General features: G+C 41.6%; 1 protein-coding gene across 3 annotated transcripts in view; it reads right to left on the bottom strand.

The window, feature by feature from the left end:
- Nucleotides 1–17537, bottom strand: part of atrn (attractin) — a 134633-nt gene that overhangs the window by 39510 nt on the left and 77586 nt on the right. For 2 of the 3 annotated variants that reach the window (XM_085258069.1, XM_085258070.1), the window contains exon 26: nucleotides 7049–7127. In XM_085258069.1, the coding sequence (XP_085114195.1) occupies nucleotides 7049–7127 (79 nt within the window). Of the gene's footprint in view, nucleotides 1–7048; nucleotides 7128–14169; nucleotides 14821–17537 lie in introns of those variants that run through there. The other variant, XM_085258071.1, reaches the window with a different exon arrangement.

Below are 17537 nucleotides of genomic sequence, written 5' to 3'. Positions count from 1 at the left end.
GATCCCAGTGATGGTGAAAAAGAGAATACTGGGAAAACTGACAATGAACATCAAAGGCTCACTCTATGCATTACAATGTCATTCAAAAGGGGCTCCATCTCTGAACATATGACTCAACTCTCACGCAGCCAGGTGCAGAAAATTCTGTCTTTCAGCCCTCCCATTCTGGCCTAAAATCTCTGCTACAATCTAGCGAAATTAGATATTCTGTCCTTAGGCAAAGAAGGGGAAAGTGGCACCATTATTACAGTATTTTGCATCATGATATATTACCCTTTCAATAGATCTGCTTGCTGGATTTTCGCTTTAATTAGCCAGCTTGCTAAAAGAATAGAAAAAAAGAGAGAAGGAACAACTTTAATCATTTGTGTCTGTCACAGGCCTGCGTAAGCTGTGCTCGAAACCTGTCTGTGACGCTGTAATTGTTGGCCGCTCAAAAGAGAAAACTGTAACTCTCATTTTAGCACTCTGTCACTTCGATTAACTTTAGGACAGTAAATATAGACATAGCGCAAAAAGATAAAAGTGAGAATCAATTTAGAACTACAGCCATTTAAGTCCTGCTGTTGCTAAAACGTTACCACAGGAATAATCAACTTGCATTAACAACGTTGCTCAAGCACTGCTTATTCTGACTAAAATGCCAGAGCCCGCTATGGTACCGGCTGTGGTGGGGTCCATCTAATGCCATCTGGCAGCTCCAGCTTCCTTCAAAGGAACTGTCAGGTCTCAAAGGAAGGCTTTGATTTAGATTCAGACACTACAGACCACACACCGCAAGCACGCACATGTATGCAAACAGATGCAGGGTGCAGACACACATGAGGAACGAAATCCATCGCAATACTTTGAAACGTGCACAAACAAGCCACACGCAGTGACCAACAGGTGGAACCGACATTCTTAGCAGGTGTTAGCCTACGCCTACAATAACAGCAACTTCAGACACAGTCCTCGAGTCATTAATACTCCTGGCACCAAATTAACACCTGGATGCCTTCCAAATGAAAAAGTTGAATTTTGGAGAACTGCGAGATTATAGTTTGTCATGCTAAAGAATAAAAAGAAATACTCTGTTTCTGCTAAAATGTTCCCTTTATATATATATAACCTCTATTAATATCTCCTAATATACATTTTTTATTAAAGTTTTTGGATGGGGTTAATAAAAATCTTCTCAACAAACCCATTTTTAAGAATAAATGTAACGTTTCAAAGTCAGTTTCACTCAACAAACATGTCATTCTAAAAAAGCTGATTTCAATCCCTGTGCCAACAGCCACATCTTTAAAAAGAAAGGGAAAAAAGTCTCAGTGACATTTGCATTATAGGGCTCGCACTAACACTGTTATCCCGAGCGACTTACAATGCCTGTGACAGCACAATGAGCTTAAACTCCTTAAAGTCAAATGACAAGCAGCCAGCGGTGGGGAATAAAAGGACTCGAGGCCATCGGCTTAAACTCCTCTGACCCTGCAATGACCACATAAAATGCAACGGCCACCACTTTCCACTGCGTCGGGCCTAAGTGGGGTGAACGTGGGCATAATTAGATGCAAATGTGTGTCACTGTACAGCTGATGCAAGCACCAAGTAACATGGAGGAATCAAGGATAAATGTGAAAAGCCAAGCCTTGAGGGACAGTGCTGAAAAGAACAGAACGGTCTCGATGTCAAGGAAGCGAACGGCTGTAACGGAGACAGTCGACCTCGTGGAAAAACATGATTAGCTTTCTGTTTGCGTGAATTGTGTGTCACGCTGTGTTCACATGGAACATGAGCATGCGTGAAAGCAGGTTGCCTGTGCTGCTAGATTAAGTCACATTTGATGGAAATTTGCCATCTTTGGTTTGTTTATACGATACTCCTTATGAACACTAGATGAAGATAAGTGGCAAGAATTTAGGAGATGGTGAGTGTGTGTATGAGCAGCATAAAATAAACTCCACGAGTGAACAGAACATGTCCAAACATTTTTAATTTAAATAAATAAATAATAATGACATTTCTATCCTTACTATTCTGAGTGGTTTTGTAGAGAGGAGGGTATTAGATCCCAAACCTGTTGAGCATTTCCCAATCCTAATTCAGTTGACATCTGTGCTTGACATCTGTGCTAGGAAGAGCTCACTATATAACTAATGTTTTGGGGGGGGATTTTCCCCCACAGTGGTTTATAAAAAGGCTGCTGAGCCAGTGATGTCATTGCTAAATTTGTGATTCTGCCTGGCAACAACTACTATCTTTATAAATTGGCTCGTCTTTCCTGCAGATTCTTCACAGAAGAATGTATGACTCGGGTGAGATGATACTCGGGGTATCATCTCACAGCATTTTACCAAAATGTGACTTCACAAATAGCACTAGGACCGAGCTTCATTTGCTCAGATTGCAACTAAAATTGCAACTTTTTTTTTGCTTTGCTTATATAATGAGTTAACTGTATAGTGTTTACCATCTTCCATTAACTACTGATTGGTAAAATATCTGTAATAGGTTTATTTAACTGTGGTTTTTTAAAAAAAATGAGATTAACCGCTAATATAGATGAATAGAAAAGAACAATTATTAATAACAAGAATACCTGGCATTTAATAAAAATGTGTACTGTATAATGGGCATAATTTATCCAGTTAACCTATCATGAATAGATGACTGGCATTACATCATCATCATATGGCTCTTTCAGAGTTATGGACGAGTTAAAAAAAAAGTTAAAAGCTTGTCACTGTTCAAAATTAATCGAGCGCTTTTATAACTGTTGCTCAAGGTTTGTAAATGTATTCAGATGATGAAGTACAAAGGAGACGTGATACACTGAGATTCTTACATAAAGACAAAAACCAAAGTTCTTCCACAGGTCATGTTTGTGACATTACCAGACAGTCATCTGACATGTATTAAAGTACTCTGAGTGAATGGGGAGAGATTTTCAACATTAGTTTCTTTCGTTACATAAAACCTGCATGTATTGAATCACAAGTCACGACTCGTTACAAAAAAAGTCGATCTTTTATTATATCTATAAATAAATATTTTATATTTATAATTGATATTTCAACTATGCATTTTCACATTACTGCAGTTTCATTAACAGATTAATTAAAAGCATTACCACGATGACCATCTCTGCTTATTCTGCTACAGCACACAAAAAACGAGGTAAAACTGACCTGTGGGCATCATCTGACACAACCAACGTCGAAAAGGAATATGGTCGAGGCATGTATCGCCTCTACCGTATTTGACAGCTGATCTGTTATGCTTTGGATGCAAAATAGTCCCTCTTAGTTAGGGTGTGCCACAAGGCTCAATTTCGGGTCCAGTCTTGTTTGCACGTCACATGTTGACACTGGGGTCTATTTTTTCCCAGCATAACCTTTTATTTCACTGATTTGCACATGACTTGCAGATTTGACTTTGTGAGTAAATACATTGACAGTGCTCTGGATCCTTTATCTTCCCATTATAAGACAAATGTTAAAAACCTCATTGTGTACCTTGATGGTTACTTTAAACTGTGTAGGCAGGTATGCAGCAGTCCATTTTCCCCATCACTTTGACATGAGCCCAGGTTTGTTCTACAAAAGTGAAACATTTTAGTAAAACCTACAAGCTTTTTCAGGTGTTGGGGAGTTTAGCACAGGCCACAGTTTTCAGGTGGCCACCAATCCTCTTAACAAAGTTCCACTTTTAATTTTGTGTAAAGGTTAGAGTGTACAGCGTCCAGATGGACAACTGTGGTTTTATGATGAAGAGAGGGCAGAGCGGGTGCAGGTAAAAGGGGGATGCTAAGAGGCACAATAGGTGAGGCTGATTACAGCACTTTCGGACGATGTTACAGGCAAAAGGCACTTCAACCGACACGACGAGTGTAAAAAGCACAGACCAAAAGTTCACATTAAGCACAACATTAGCGTGTATGCTCTTAGTCACTGACACATATGCACTCGCACACACGCACATAAAATGCAGAAACACAGTGCCACCAGTACACAACCTTTCAGCCACTCATTCAAAAGGTGGTCCAAACCCTTCTGGAAGCACACGTGAAAAAGCATTTTATCATTTTCCCAGCGAGGCAGTATTCAACATGCAAAAACTGCACTGACTTTTCATACTTCTCACATCTCGTTAGTGCTCCACATGCAGAAAGCAAATGCAATGCTTGGCAATCTGTCTGAACAGCTAGTCAGGCCAGACTGTTAGTTAAGCATTTGTTGAGTCTTAATCATGCAAACACCGAGCTTACAGAGAGAGATGTGACAAGTTAAAAGCAATCTGAATTCTTGCTGATAATTAACTAGTAAGCCATCCAACTCTTCCTCAGCCAGCTAGTGAAGGTTTATTTATATGTCTGATGTTGAACAATGATTTTGAAAACGTATTCATTTAATCCTTCTAACTGTAGAGATTACTTGTTGCTTAACAGGACACTGATGACTTTGCAATGACTTGTAACTTGCAGCATGACTGCACATTTTCATTAGTCTTAGCAGTTACTTTAAACCAAAAGGACCATTGCAATCAACACGTGATATGTTATATGTTATAATGATATAAAACCCAAGGTTAATTGAAATATGAGTGACTACACAAGTCAAGTTTAAAAATGCATTACACCCAAGATCCTTTTAATATTCTCTCCTGATTATTTCTGTGTCCTGAGGAGACAGGGGCAAGCATGACTCTAAATACTGGAGTCATAATACTGCTAATACCTGCTGCTTTATGAAAGACCACTGATGAATGTCTGCCTCAATACATTAACAACAACCAAACACTTAATGGTTGCAGGGCTGTTGTGATTCAAATTACTTAGTGTGCACATTGATAATACTAGAAGGAGCCAAGAGTTTAGCGTTGCCTGGAAGTTGCCTGTAGTGTTGATTGCTTTAACTCTTTCCCCTATAAAGACGACCTCCCCTGTATCCTTCATGATCAATTTTGACAGCTCAGTATGTATATCGATACAGATGTGGTTTGACAACCTCTAGAATAGTTTCTAGAGGATCCTGACCTCAGTCCAACACAAGAGTGGAGACCACGAACCAGTCCATCATCAGTTTCTGACCTCACAAATCCACTTCTGGAACAATGTCCAGAAATTCCCATAAACACTCTTCTAAACCACGTGGAAAGCCTTCCCAGAAGAGTTTGGCCGACATAAAAAAACCCTATGGATTAAGAACAGGACGTCCCTCAAGTTTATATGTGTGTGAAGACGGATGAGGGAATACTTCTGGCAATATAGTGCATGACAGAATCAACGCAATCACACTTCTTTGTGATTGTGGACAAAAACGAACTTGATATACAGTGGGGCAAAAAAGTATTTAGTCAGCCACCGATTGTGCAAGTTCCCCCACTTAAAATGATGACAGAGGTCAGTAATTTGCACCAGAGGTACACTTCAACTGTGAGAGACAGAATGTGAAAAAAAAATCCATGAATCCACATGGTAGGATTTGTAAAGAATTTATTCGTAAATCAGGGTGGAAAATAAGTATTTGGTCACCTCAAACAAGGAAAATCTCTGGCTCTCACAGACCTGTAACGTCTTCTGTAAGAAGCTTTTCTGTCCCCCACTTGTTACCTGTATGAATGGCACCTGTTTGAACTCATCATCTGTATAAAAGACACCTGTCCACAGCCTCAAACAGTCAGACTCCAAACTCCGCCATGGCCAAGACCAAAGAGCTTTCGAAGGACACCAGGAAAAGTATTGTAGACCTGCACCAGACTGGGAAGAGTGAATCTACAATAGGCAAGCAGCTTGGTGTGAAAAAATCAACTGTGGGAGCAATCATCAGAAAATGGAAGACATACAAGACCACTGATAATCTCCCTCGATCTGGGGCTCCACGCAAGATCTCATCCCGTGGGGTCAAAATGATCATGAGAACGGTGAGCAAAGATCCCAGAACCACACGGGGGGACCTGGTGAATGACCTGCAGAGAGCTGGGACCAAAGTAACAAAGGTCACCATCAGTAACACACTACAACGGCAGGGAATCAAATCCCGCAGTGCCAGACGTGTTCCGCTGCTGAAGCCAGTGCATGTCCAGGCCCGTCTGAAGTTTGCCAGAGAGCACATGGATGATACAGCAGAGGATTGGGAGAATGTCATGTGGTCAGATGAAACCAAAGTAGAACTTTTTGGTATAAACTCAACTCGTCGTGTTTGGAGGAAGAAGAATACTGAGTTGCATCCCAAGAACACCATACCTACTGTGAAGTATGGGGGTGGAAACATCATGCTATGGGGCTGTTTTTCTGCCAAGGGGACAGGACGACTGATCCGTGTTAAGGACAGAATGAATGGGGCCATGTATCGTGAGATTTTGAGCCAAAACCTCCTTCCATCAGTGAGAACTTTGAAGATGAAACGAGGCTGGGTCTTCCAACATGACAATGATCCAAAACACACCGCCCGGGCAACAAAGGAGTGGCTCCGTAAGAAGCATTTGAAAGTCCTGGAGTGCCCTAGCCAGTCTCCAGACCTCAACCCCATAGAAAATCTGTGGCGGGAGTTGAAAGTCCGTGTTGCTCGGCGACAGCCCCAAAACATCACTGCTCTCGAGAAGATCTGCATGGAGGAATGGGCCAAAATACCAGCTACTGTGTGTGCAAACCTGGTAAAGACCTATAGTAAACGTTTGACCTCTGTTATTGCCAACAAAGGTTATGTTACAAAGTATTGAGTTGTATTTTTGTTATTGACCAAATACTTATTTTCCACCCTGATTTACGAATAAATTCTTTACAAATCCTACCATGTGGATTCATGGATTTTTTTTTTCACATTCTGTCTCTCACAGTTGAAGTGTACCTCTGGTGCAAATTACTGACCTCTGTCATCATTTTAGGTGGGGGAACTTGCACAATCGGTGGCTGACTAAATACTTTTTTGCCCCACTGTATTTATTCCACTGGAAAATCCACAAAACAAAGCAACTTTTACAGCAGCAATAACTTTAACCAGAAATGAGTTGATGTGACTGTGGCAACTTAAAATCAATTGTAAGCATGGAGTCAAACGCTTACCTCTCGCCGCCGTGACGCCCAGCAGCTCTGTTTGATCTTCCAAACTACGGCGGCCACCAGGAGCAGGGACAGGAAGCAGCTGTGGGTGGAAAAGACAGAGGAAGAGATGAGTCCAAAATATATTAAAAAAAGAAATAAAAACAGATAAATGAAGCGATGAGAAGACAAAACCTATAAGCTTTTGTCTTTTCATCAAAAGCTATAAGGATGGTTTGATGTTAACTTTATAGGAAAGAAGTATTTGACTACGAGTTTTATTTTCTGTCACCGATAAATATATTAACAAACAGATTTTTGACATCAAACATATACATGTGTGCATTTTAAACTGACAGCAAGTAGGGGAGGAAAATAAAGCAAAATAAAACGAGGTGATGCCAGCCCACACTGAACAGCATTAAAGAGCGACAGGTCTGAAACTCGAAGGGTAACATTAATTATCATAAGCGATGAATCTGCCACAATATGCACAACCTTTGAAGTCAATTTGACACGTCACTGCAGCCTTTTCCATCTGTACTGGAAATCCAGGAAAACTGCTTGACAAATATGGGCAGCTGACAAAGTTACACAAATTTTCATTTTACTGGAATTAGTCCTTTTTTTCAAGATCAAAAGAATCAAAACGATACATTCTCAGCTATAGAAAAAGAGCTGATGATGTCACTTCTTAACGGGATACAAAGTGATCGTGCTAAACGTCAAAAGAAACAAGCTAAAAAACAAAAGGTTAGCAAAAAAAAAATGGATGTACACTTTGCGCTTTTCTTCAGATTGTTTAGGAGGGTGGTCACACATGATGATTTTCTGCTTAAATACTTTTAAACAACACACACACACACAGACGGTCTTCAACCACCATTCCATTTTATGCCCTCGAGCTCCAAGTGTTGGCATCAAGCACCATCTTTGTCATCCTGTTATGTTTCTGTTCTGTTTTACTCTACACTCGCTTCCTTTCATTCTTCAGCACTTTGTGAAATGTTTTTTCATGTTTTTTCTTGAACACATAATGTGTTTTTCTTGGTTCATTTCAAGAACCGCCCTCCCCCCTCAACACACGCGCACACAAACACACACAAATAAAATATACAAAGAATCAAAACGCTTAGCGCTATTTACGCTCTACAGAAAAACACCTTGAGGTGATGATGATTGTGGTGACATGTCTGGGTGACATGGTTTGTTAGCATCAGCGTGTGTGTGCGCGTCTGCTCTCCCTGGCTTCCAGACGTGTACTTAGACAAGATGGAGTGAGTGTGTGTGCGCGCGCGCACGTGTAAACACATCAGGGACAACATCTTTAGCACTCAGCTTCACTCTCAGCCTGTCACGGCTCTTGCTGATCTTCAGTCAAAGCTATCAGAAGTACGATGGCAAAATGCCTAAATATGAGTGATTCGTGACACAGTTTCCTCCAGGACGGGAGAAAAAGACAAAAAAAACCATCTAGCCTTAAGAAAAGAGATACGTGAGATTAAATATTAAGTCTCATGTAATTTATTTTCATATATGGGTCAATTTAAAAGTCCACATAGGTTAGAACTTTAAAAAAAGGAGCATACTCTGGTGTTTTGTCCTAGCTAAAGGCATTTCTATCAGAGACACAAAGCTGGCAAGCTTCATGGCACTATGTGTCACATCTAATTTAAAAATACAGAACAGTACAAAGTAAGTGAAGCCGTGTTTCTAGTTTACACCGTGGCATATCGGCCTCCAGGTCTCTATGTACTGCAGTATTCAACACAAGACTGAGTCCTCAATGATTAATGGGCTCAGAGCTAACTGTCTGAAAGACTGAAAACTCCTGGCTTTGACTTTCATAAATACATTTATGCTTTATTGTCTCAAGTGTAGTTTTTTTTGCTAGTGTTTATCGCATAAAGAATATTTGTGAATAAACTTTCTGGGCTTTGAAGTGGATTTAATTAGTCCACATTGAAGCGTAACTTCTTCAGACACAGGGCCTTCCAGTCAGACCCCTCGCAGGGTTTTCTCCAACGTTCTACCACTTTTTCCATCTAAATGCCTTTGCCTATTTTAATAGTGGCTGTGAAGCGTCAGATCTTCATTCATCGCTCCCGACCCCATCCGAGCCCCCGCCCACCCTGTGTGACTCTTTAAAGTGCCATTTATTTAAAAAAAGAAGAAGAAAAAAAGATTCCCTTATCTCTCTGGGCTGAAGAAGCCCCTTAAGAGATCCATCCGTTCAGCCATCTTACTGATCTGGCTTCCTGCTCATTGCTTTAAAAGCAACACGGTGCTGATGAATGACTTGCATGAATAGATATCGGCTTCACATCAAAGGCTTCCCTGCTCAGCAGGGTGGCAGGGAAAAGGAGAGAGAAACGAAGGACAAGAAGAGAAGGAAAGACAATGATGAAGAAAATGGACAGCGATGGTGAAAGACAACGTGAAACACAGACAGATTGGAAAGTGTAAGCTGAAGTCTAAACAATGGTATAAGTTTAGAGTTAAGGAGGAGAAAATGGAGCAAGAGACAAAGACTGAAGGAATCGAAAGTAACACCGGAGAGACAAACACTAAGAGAAGCAGACGGAGACCGACACAGAGAAATGTGCTTCATTTGATCTCAACCTCTGCAAGGGATGCTGGGAAAGTTAGTCAAGCTTCAGCTCCCACCTCAACCCATACGTCACACCAGCATCTCTCACTTTCAATGAAAATAGAAAAGAATATTCACCAGCAGATGCTGCCTCACCAAAGCCACTTGTGACAATCGCACTTCACCTTCACTAAAGTCTCAATAAAAGCAACTCTGAGCCAACGGATTACGGATTTCGGGGGTTATATTTATGCGAATTCCTGTACAGTTAGAAGATGGTGATCTAAACGGAGCATCTGTTTGCCTTTGTGTAGCAGACTCCAGCAATACCCTTAACAAAATGACACAAAGTACCGAACACATGAAAAACAAAACAAAACATCAGACAACTGATAGTGGGGTAAAGTTAACCCTACTAAGCTACAGATACAAATTTACATTACTGCACCCTTCAGGTTCAACGGTGCACACATACACATTACGTACAAGGAAGTTTATGTTGCCCTAACAACACAGTTGCATTAACATTACTGTTTCTTGTGTCGAGATTAATTCAAATCAGCGCAGATTGCTACTTCCTGTGAGATCTGTCTCGGTTATTTTCATGCTTTTTAAGAGCACCGAGCGAGCCAGGTAAAGCAGGTTAAAGAGAATCACTCTGATGGCATGTTCAAGGGAGGTTCCCTCTACTGAAAAATACCTAATGGGGAAAAGATCTAAATCAACTTTGTAGCAGGAACTCACCAGTACGATTTCTTTTATCCAGTTTCCTCAGATATCTAACGTGTAATGAAAAGTGACGGAATCAAAGTTTGAAAGTTTACGAAGGAAAAAATACTGACTCTCTAAACACATTAAATGATTATTTCAGTTTCCTGAAAACAAAACCGTTTGAATTTAATTAGTGCGATGAGCAAAAAGTCACTTTAAAACAAGACCCGAAACTAATTAACATTTTACCAAATATTCAGGTTAAATTAACCAGTTTCATCAAACTCATCGTATTCAGCTGCAATTAAGTTGAATTTTAAAAACAGCAGAAAGTATTGTTCTGACACTGACAGTGATTTATGGAACAGACTGTAAACTACAGCTCCAAAAACATAAAATAAAATGTTTTAAAAAGATCATTTGGTATGGATTCTTATGATATTTGATACCATGTTAGTGAATGTCCAGTACTAGTACTTAAAATTTGCTTGATGATCTGAAATTTTTTTATGAAAAATGTGCAACAAACTAAGAAATCAAGAAGAGGGAAAACACTTTTTCACAGCACCCGATGTTTAGAAAGAGTGTCAGCATGCCATTATTCACATTTTCTGGATGCTATTAATGCTTTTCCTACTTTAAACAAGATTAATTTCAGGCAAAAATATCAGACAGACATTTATTCTAGAGTAAAAGATTACTTATATCGCAGTTTTACCTTCAAATGCATTCTAAAATGAGAACATCGTGAGCATATTTCAATGTTGTTCCATTTAGAAATGTGGAATTTTCTCACTTCTAGCTTGAATTTAAAAAAGTTTAGCTGCTCAGTCCATAATAAGGCAGTCCAAAGTTTGATGGCATAACAGAAGACGCTAAAACGCTGGCAAAAAAAAGAATACTGTGTGCAAAGCTCTTGAGTGTCTCGGGTAAAAAAAAAAAAAAAAAAGATGGATGCCGTCTATTTTAAGTGGCAGAGTGGAAAGCGGAAAAAGAGCCAGGCGAAGTGTATTATAGCCATCGGCTGCTGAGGCCAGAGAGGTGAGCTCTGACGTGTCATTGGCTAACCTGACAGCAAGACAACAGCCACAGGGCAAACACCAGCACACTGGTTCTGTTGTCCACAGCCAGCTGAATACTAATCCTGCAGTCTGCCTGCTGCTGGCTTTTACTCCGGGGTGGGAAATGAAACCTGCTCACTAGCCAAACAGCATTTCATTTTCGCTATGACTGATAAGTTTTGTCCGCTGAACCACACACACTAATCAGCAGTTGCTCAGAGGTCCTATTCTGCCATGCACTTGTCGCCACTAAACCCTGCAGCGCTGCGGGTGATGGGACCCTTCAAAGAAAGGCTAACCTACCTGAAATAAAATGAGGACCTGAACATGTCACAGAATACAAATTTGGGTATAATCTGTGCAGCTCCAGATCATTTCTTTACTCTCTGCTCTAACAATGGAAGCAGCGGTTATTTTCGGTACGAGGGCAAAACCAAATACGGTCTAAGAAAGCAGAATGAGAAGCATGCAACCAAAGCCGTGGGCTGCACTTGTTTCTGGACAGGGAGGGGTACGGGCCTGAGGAGCGGTCCTGGATTCAGAGTTCGTTTATTGAGGACCCTGAGCTTATTGCTGACTTTTACAGGAGGCACCCTGATAAGCCCAGAGAGGGGGGGGGGGGGGGGGGGGGGGGGTACTATTAGGAGTTGGTGGGGTTTCTCTGGTGTGGTGTCACGGGGTCTGCTTCTGTTTTCAGCACACCTCCCCACCTACCCGAGTGGTAACGTGTCTGTTAATTCTCCGCGGTGTGCATTACGGCCAACCTATGTCTTGGATTTTGTTTGTTTACCTGTTGTCCTGTATCCTCAGCCGGATCCATCACCCGCTTACCTGTCAGCTGTTTGTGAAGCCGCATTTCCGGGATCACTACAGAGATCAATCTCAGCGTTTCTCCCACATCCCGAGAATCCTCGCCCAAGCAGCCAGTGTGACAAGTGAGCTCTCCAACTCTCCCCATGTTTATTGCCGTTTCTTACCGGTTGTTTGGCATCTCCCCCTAAAGTTTCGTTTTTCTTTTTCTCATAGATCCACCCTGCGTGCACAGGTAACCCCTTTCCCTCCGAATGCGTGTCAGCCCCCTCCCCTGGTTTCCTTCTGTTTATTTATCAGCATACATATCTCATCCCGTGTAAATAAGTTTGACACTGTAAATAAAGAGCACTCCCTGCATTTTCTGCACTTCTGTGTGTTCTGCCATAGAGTCCGTTCACTCCTCATAACAGTTTCACACAGGCCTGTTGACTTCCCCAATGCGAATTATGAATTAATTAATTAATTGATAATTAAACTGGCCACCCTCAGTTATTGTTTCATCCCTTAGAGCTTGTTAAGATGACAGGGTGAAGCTAATTAGAATTGTGCTTCTTTGAAACTGGAAGTTCAATAAGAGGATGATTAATCGTGCTGTGGAAATAATCATTTAATGTTGTACGTTTGGCCACTGGGGCTGCAATGTGAGGGCTGATATTTACTGAAAATACCAAAGCACAGAACTTGCTAAATGCAAGTTTGGGAGTGTCTTACCATCTGCCTTAGATGTCATTCGGATTAAGATGGTAGTGACAAACTCAAGGATGAAAACAAAAAGCTTCTTAGGGAATAGGATTTAGAAATTGATTAATGGAAAGGGAAGAGATTTCCTTTGAAAAAAAAAAAAAAAACCTACGCAGTTTGAGTTTTTGCACCATCGAACCTCACCAGGTAATAAACTGCAGAAATGAGAGCTATTCAACAAGTCGCATTATATTTCAGACAATCCTGAGCTGAGGCCCGCAGCATGAAAACTCCAATTCCACATCATCTTTTGTCCTGCGAGCTTTTTTGCTTTTGCTTGTATAACCCTGCCAAAACTCATTGTTATGGGAAAAAAAAGCAGCCCTGAGCGCAAACGTGCTAGACGTAGAGGAAGGGGGTAGACACGAGGCTGATCAGATGGGGAGGAGAAACAAACAAACAAAAACATTGCCCTTCTCTTGGGACTTTTTCCCCTCGTGTCGTGGCCTCGGTCACATTCCTCGTACCCTCCTCCCAACTCATTACAGGTGAGGGAAAGTGGTGAGGAGGAGGAGGAGTGTAGGCTTCGAGTCAAATCTACTGATCTCAGTGATTTATTATTAATGGGACGCAGAGGGGCTTTCAGCTTCTCACAGACACACCAGGAGGGATTTGCCACAAGGTGCTTCTTGCACTCTATCTGCTGCATCTTACACTTGTATCGCTCTCGCTCCTCACTGATGACCTGGCCTAGATGAATATCGATGCAAAGATCGCTAAGAAAGCAAGAGAGGGGTGGGAAGAAGGGGCGAGAAGTTAAGAAAACAATGCTGTGAGGAAAGGAGGCAGAGGTGAAGATGAAGAGAAGGTTAGAAATGTGGAGATAACGCAGACAGAAGAAGAGAAGACAGTAGGTAAACAGGCAGTTTTGCAGCAGCCCACGTTCAGAATATGAGAAGGCAGAAATCCAGAGACAGAAAGAAAGTGAGGACTAAAAAGCTCGGAGAGGAGAGAGAGTGTGTGTGTGTGTGTGTGTGTGGGGGGGGGGGGGGGGGGGGGGGGGGTGAGCACCGGGGGGAGGCCCCTTAGGACAGACAGGCCAGGTTTGGATGAGTGTTCAGTATCTCTCTCTGCTTCTCTTTTTCAGGTGTTCCTAAAGGGTGAAAGTGAATCTGCCTGTCAGTGCACACCACAAGAAGTAATCTGTGGGCAAACACTACACTGGGTCTGAACCAGTGTTAGTGTGTGTTTAGAGAAACACGGAAGCAGCTGGTTTCCAAACTGTTTAAAACCATACAAACAGGCACGTTTACTTTTTTCTTTTATTGATAAAAGAATGCAGACCATACAGCATCTTGACAGTATATAAATGGCCTGTATTTGTATAGTGCTTTACTCAGTCCCTAAGGACCCCAAAGTGCTTTACACTACATTCAGTCATTCACCCATTCCCACACACATTCACACACTGGTGATGGCAGCTACATTGTAGCCACAGCTGCACTGACAGAGACGAGGCTGCCCGACACTGGCGCCACCGGGCCCTCTGACCACGAACAGAAGGCAACGGGTGAAGTGTCTTGACCAAGGACACAACGACCAAGCTGGGGCTCGAACTGGCAACCTTCCGATTACAAGACGAACTGCCAACTCTTGAGCCACGATCGCCCTATATAAGCAACCTTAGTCTGTTTAACTGTTTGATATTAGTTAGAATTAGAATCTCCAGAAGTCGATTTTGTTCATCTAGACGTAGCGTTTTCAGTGGGAGAAACGTTTCGTCACTCATCCAAGTGGCTTTTTATGTCTCAGCTGACACCTGGATGAGCGTGCATCAAGACAAGTAAATCTCCAGAAGTTGATTCTGTTCATCGGACCGGAGCGTTTTTCAGCTTAACAGATGAGTCTGGACAGAGGAGGTCTGTTCCTTCCAGGACTGCCTGGGGAAACAGATGAGAAGAGCTTTAAACAAGGTAGATATACCAGACAGGAACCATCTAGTAATGCAAATAATCAATACCAATTTCACCTAAATTGCTGTACAGTTTTTACAGAACTCTGTGCAATCCTGTGATAAACTAAGCACAACCTTGCTACTTGCATAGGAATTAAGAGGGGGAGTCGCAGGCATGCTGCTAATAAAATGCTCATAAGAAACTTTCAGCAAGATCATAACTGCAGACGTTTCAGTGGTGTGCGGCTCCGAAGCATTCAGATGCTTTAACACAATGCCACTATCTTCCAACGAGTCAAGAGTCTCTACGGGCCTCTACAAAACATCTGGACAGACCCCGTTTGAACAGACAAGAACAAAGTGGAAATGTTGGGCATTGCACAGAGCCATGTATGGTGTTGTCACTTTATCGAGCATTGTGGTGGAGGGGTGAAGATTTGGGTTTGCAATCGCGGGACCTCGACACTGACTCCTCTGTACCAGCTGTCTCAATCACACAATCAAAGTGAAAACATCAACCAGACTGAAACACTGGGACTTAATTCTTTCACAGTAATGTGAGAGATTGATCAAGTTATACAGAAAGCAGCTACTGAATCATGGGGTGTGTTGTGAAAACTCGTACAGAGCGGCACTTATTCGTTTTTAAAAAAAACGAAAACATTTAAAATAAATTACATTTATGACTAAAAATTATAACATGACATCTTCCAACAAAACAAACATAAATTTCATTTAAGGTAAAATTACAATTTGTACTATTACAACTGCCATTAAAATTACAAGTTTTTTACATTCATGCAAATATGTGAACGAATTGAGTATTAACATAAAACATTAATGTGAATATGAATTAATATTAAATTAGATTCAATTAAATTAGGCAACTCACCTGGTAGTGGAAGGGCTTTAATTTCGTCTGATCCCTTTGGTGACTTTCCATTTGAATTAATGTCATTAGAAGGCGCATTTCAAGTGACGCTAGAAAATGCTCTTGATTGGATGCAGTATACAAATGGTTAGTGTTTGCCTGATTATTTTTCTAGACAGTTTAACATTTTTGTTCATACAATTATTTTTCTTCCTCAAAAACGTGATTGGTTGGAGGGTTTTGATAGAAAAGAAAAAAATGAATTGCTCCATCGCTCATTTTCAAACTTAAAGCAGAAAGCAGCCTTTGGCCTGCCGCCTACATTGTTAGAAAATGAGGGAGAAATTATTAAATCATGTGGGTAAAGATTTTGCCCACTGAGGTCCAAAGACACATATCTGACCCCGGATATTTCTGCTATATTAATATAGCTGAATATTCATAAAGGGCCTTATTACCCAGCTCAATAATTTCAGAAGTTTGCATGACCCAAGTTCTGCTTTTGCACTGCAGACTCTTCCACAATCTGTGCTTCTGTCAATCATCCATCACCCGTCCTGTCAATGCGACGCGAGACGCTCATCCAGATGGACATTTGTGTACAAACACAAACATGTGTCAGAGGGAGAGCCGAGTGCACGCTCTGCACGGTGCATATCCCTGTTGGGATCAATGTCACATTCTTTTCCAACCAATTACAGTGATCGAATCTGAAGACAGAAATGCTCTGGGCTCCACAGTGAAGCCAATGAGGACAAATGTCACAGGATAATAATGGAGAATGATTTGTCTTAAGTTAACAGGCTGCAGCTTAAATTGACATTTGGATTTGATGATATTGACCCAACTCCGTGCGCGTTCAGTCATCCGCGCGCCCGTCTGAAGCTTTAAAGATGCAGCGGACAGAAAGCGCAGCCACTCGTTGCATTGTGAGGTTTGAAGGACAATCACTCAGCTCAGAAGGCACGTAGCGCTAGTGAGCAGCCAGCTGCCTCATATATGAACAAAGAGTGCTTCTGAGTGCGTGTTTAAGGGTGAAAGACCGAGCGCGTGCTTTGAGAGACTTTCTGTGCCAGCGTCCGAACCTGCAGATGTGTTTGAGAGGCTCAATAGTGAGATGATGATCACAAAAACAGAATCATTTGTGATGTGCTGCAATCCACTTCCAGCTGCAAACATATGCAAGAGTGGCCATTAGGTTCCTATCAAAGTCTGGAGCCAACGCAGAGAACCCTGAGAGTGTGTGTGCGTGTGCATGTGTGTGTGGTTGCGTCCATAGTTAAGAGGATAGTCTTGCTTTTATTTCTTTCTGTGGCTCGCTAAACGCTGGGCACCAAAACACAGAGAAATAACAGAAATATGACGAGTTATCAAATAATACATCAACACACTTAACTCCCATTATGTGCAAGTAGGTGCTGCTGACTACAACACACATGGATCATACATTTGAGGTCCACTTCATCTTAGAGGAGTTCTTGAGATGAAAGAAGAAAGGTGTTTTTTGTTTTGTTTGCACATGGCGTCAAACAAAACATTAATAAAATATTAATAAACCTGATTACTGAACACTGAAAACACAGAACTTTAGGTACAAGAAAGGCAAGAGTGTTATTTTAGCACTGACAATGGAGGGGGAGAAAAAAATAAGAAAAAAGCAGAAGGGAGGAAAGAACAGACAAACTGGTGTGCAACTGGGACAGGCTCAGCACAGAGCCAGTGGTGAAATGCAAAGATTAGACTGCTGCGGCTTCAGCAGAAGAGAGGAAAGGCGCGACGGGGGGGGCAGAGGGAGCAGGAGAGAGTTAGTTGACTGTGGGAGCTGGTGCGAC

This window comes from Mchenga conophoros, linkage group LG19 (genome assembly GCF_057382185.1).
Source record: "Mchenga conophoros isolate Kocher_MC1m ecotype Shallow Benthic linkage group LG19, M_conophoros_male_GT1.1, whole genome shotgun sequence".
NCBI classification, from domain to species: Eukaryota; Metazoa; Chordata; class Actinopteri; order Cichliformes; family Cichlidae; genus Mchenga; species Mchenga conophoros.
This window is presented reverse-complemented; position numbering and strand designations above follow the sequence as displayed.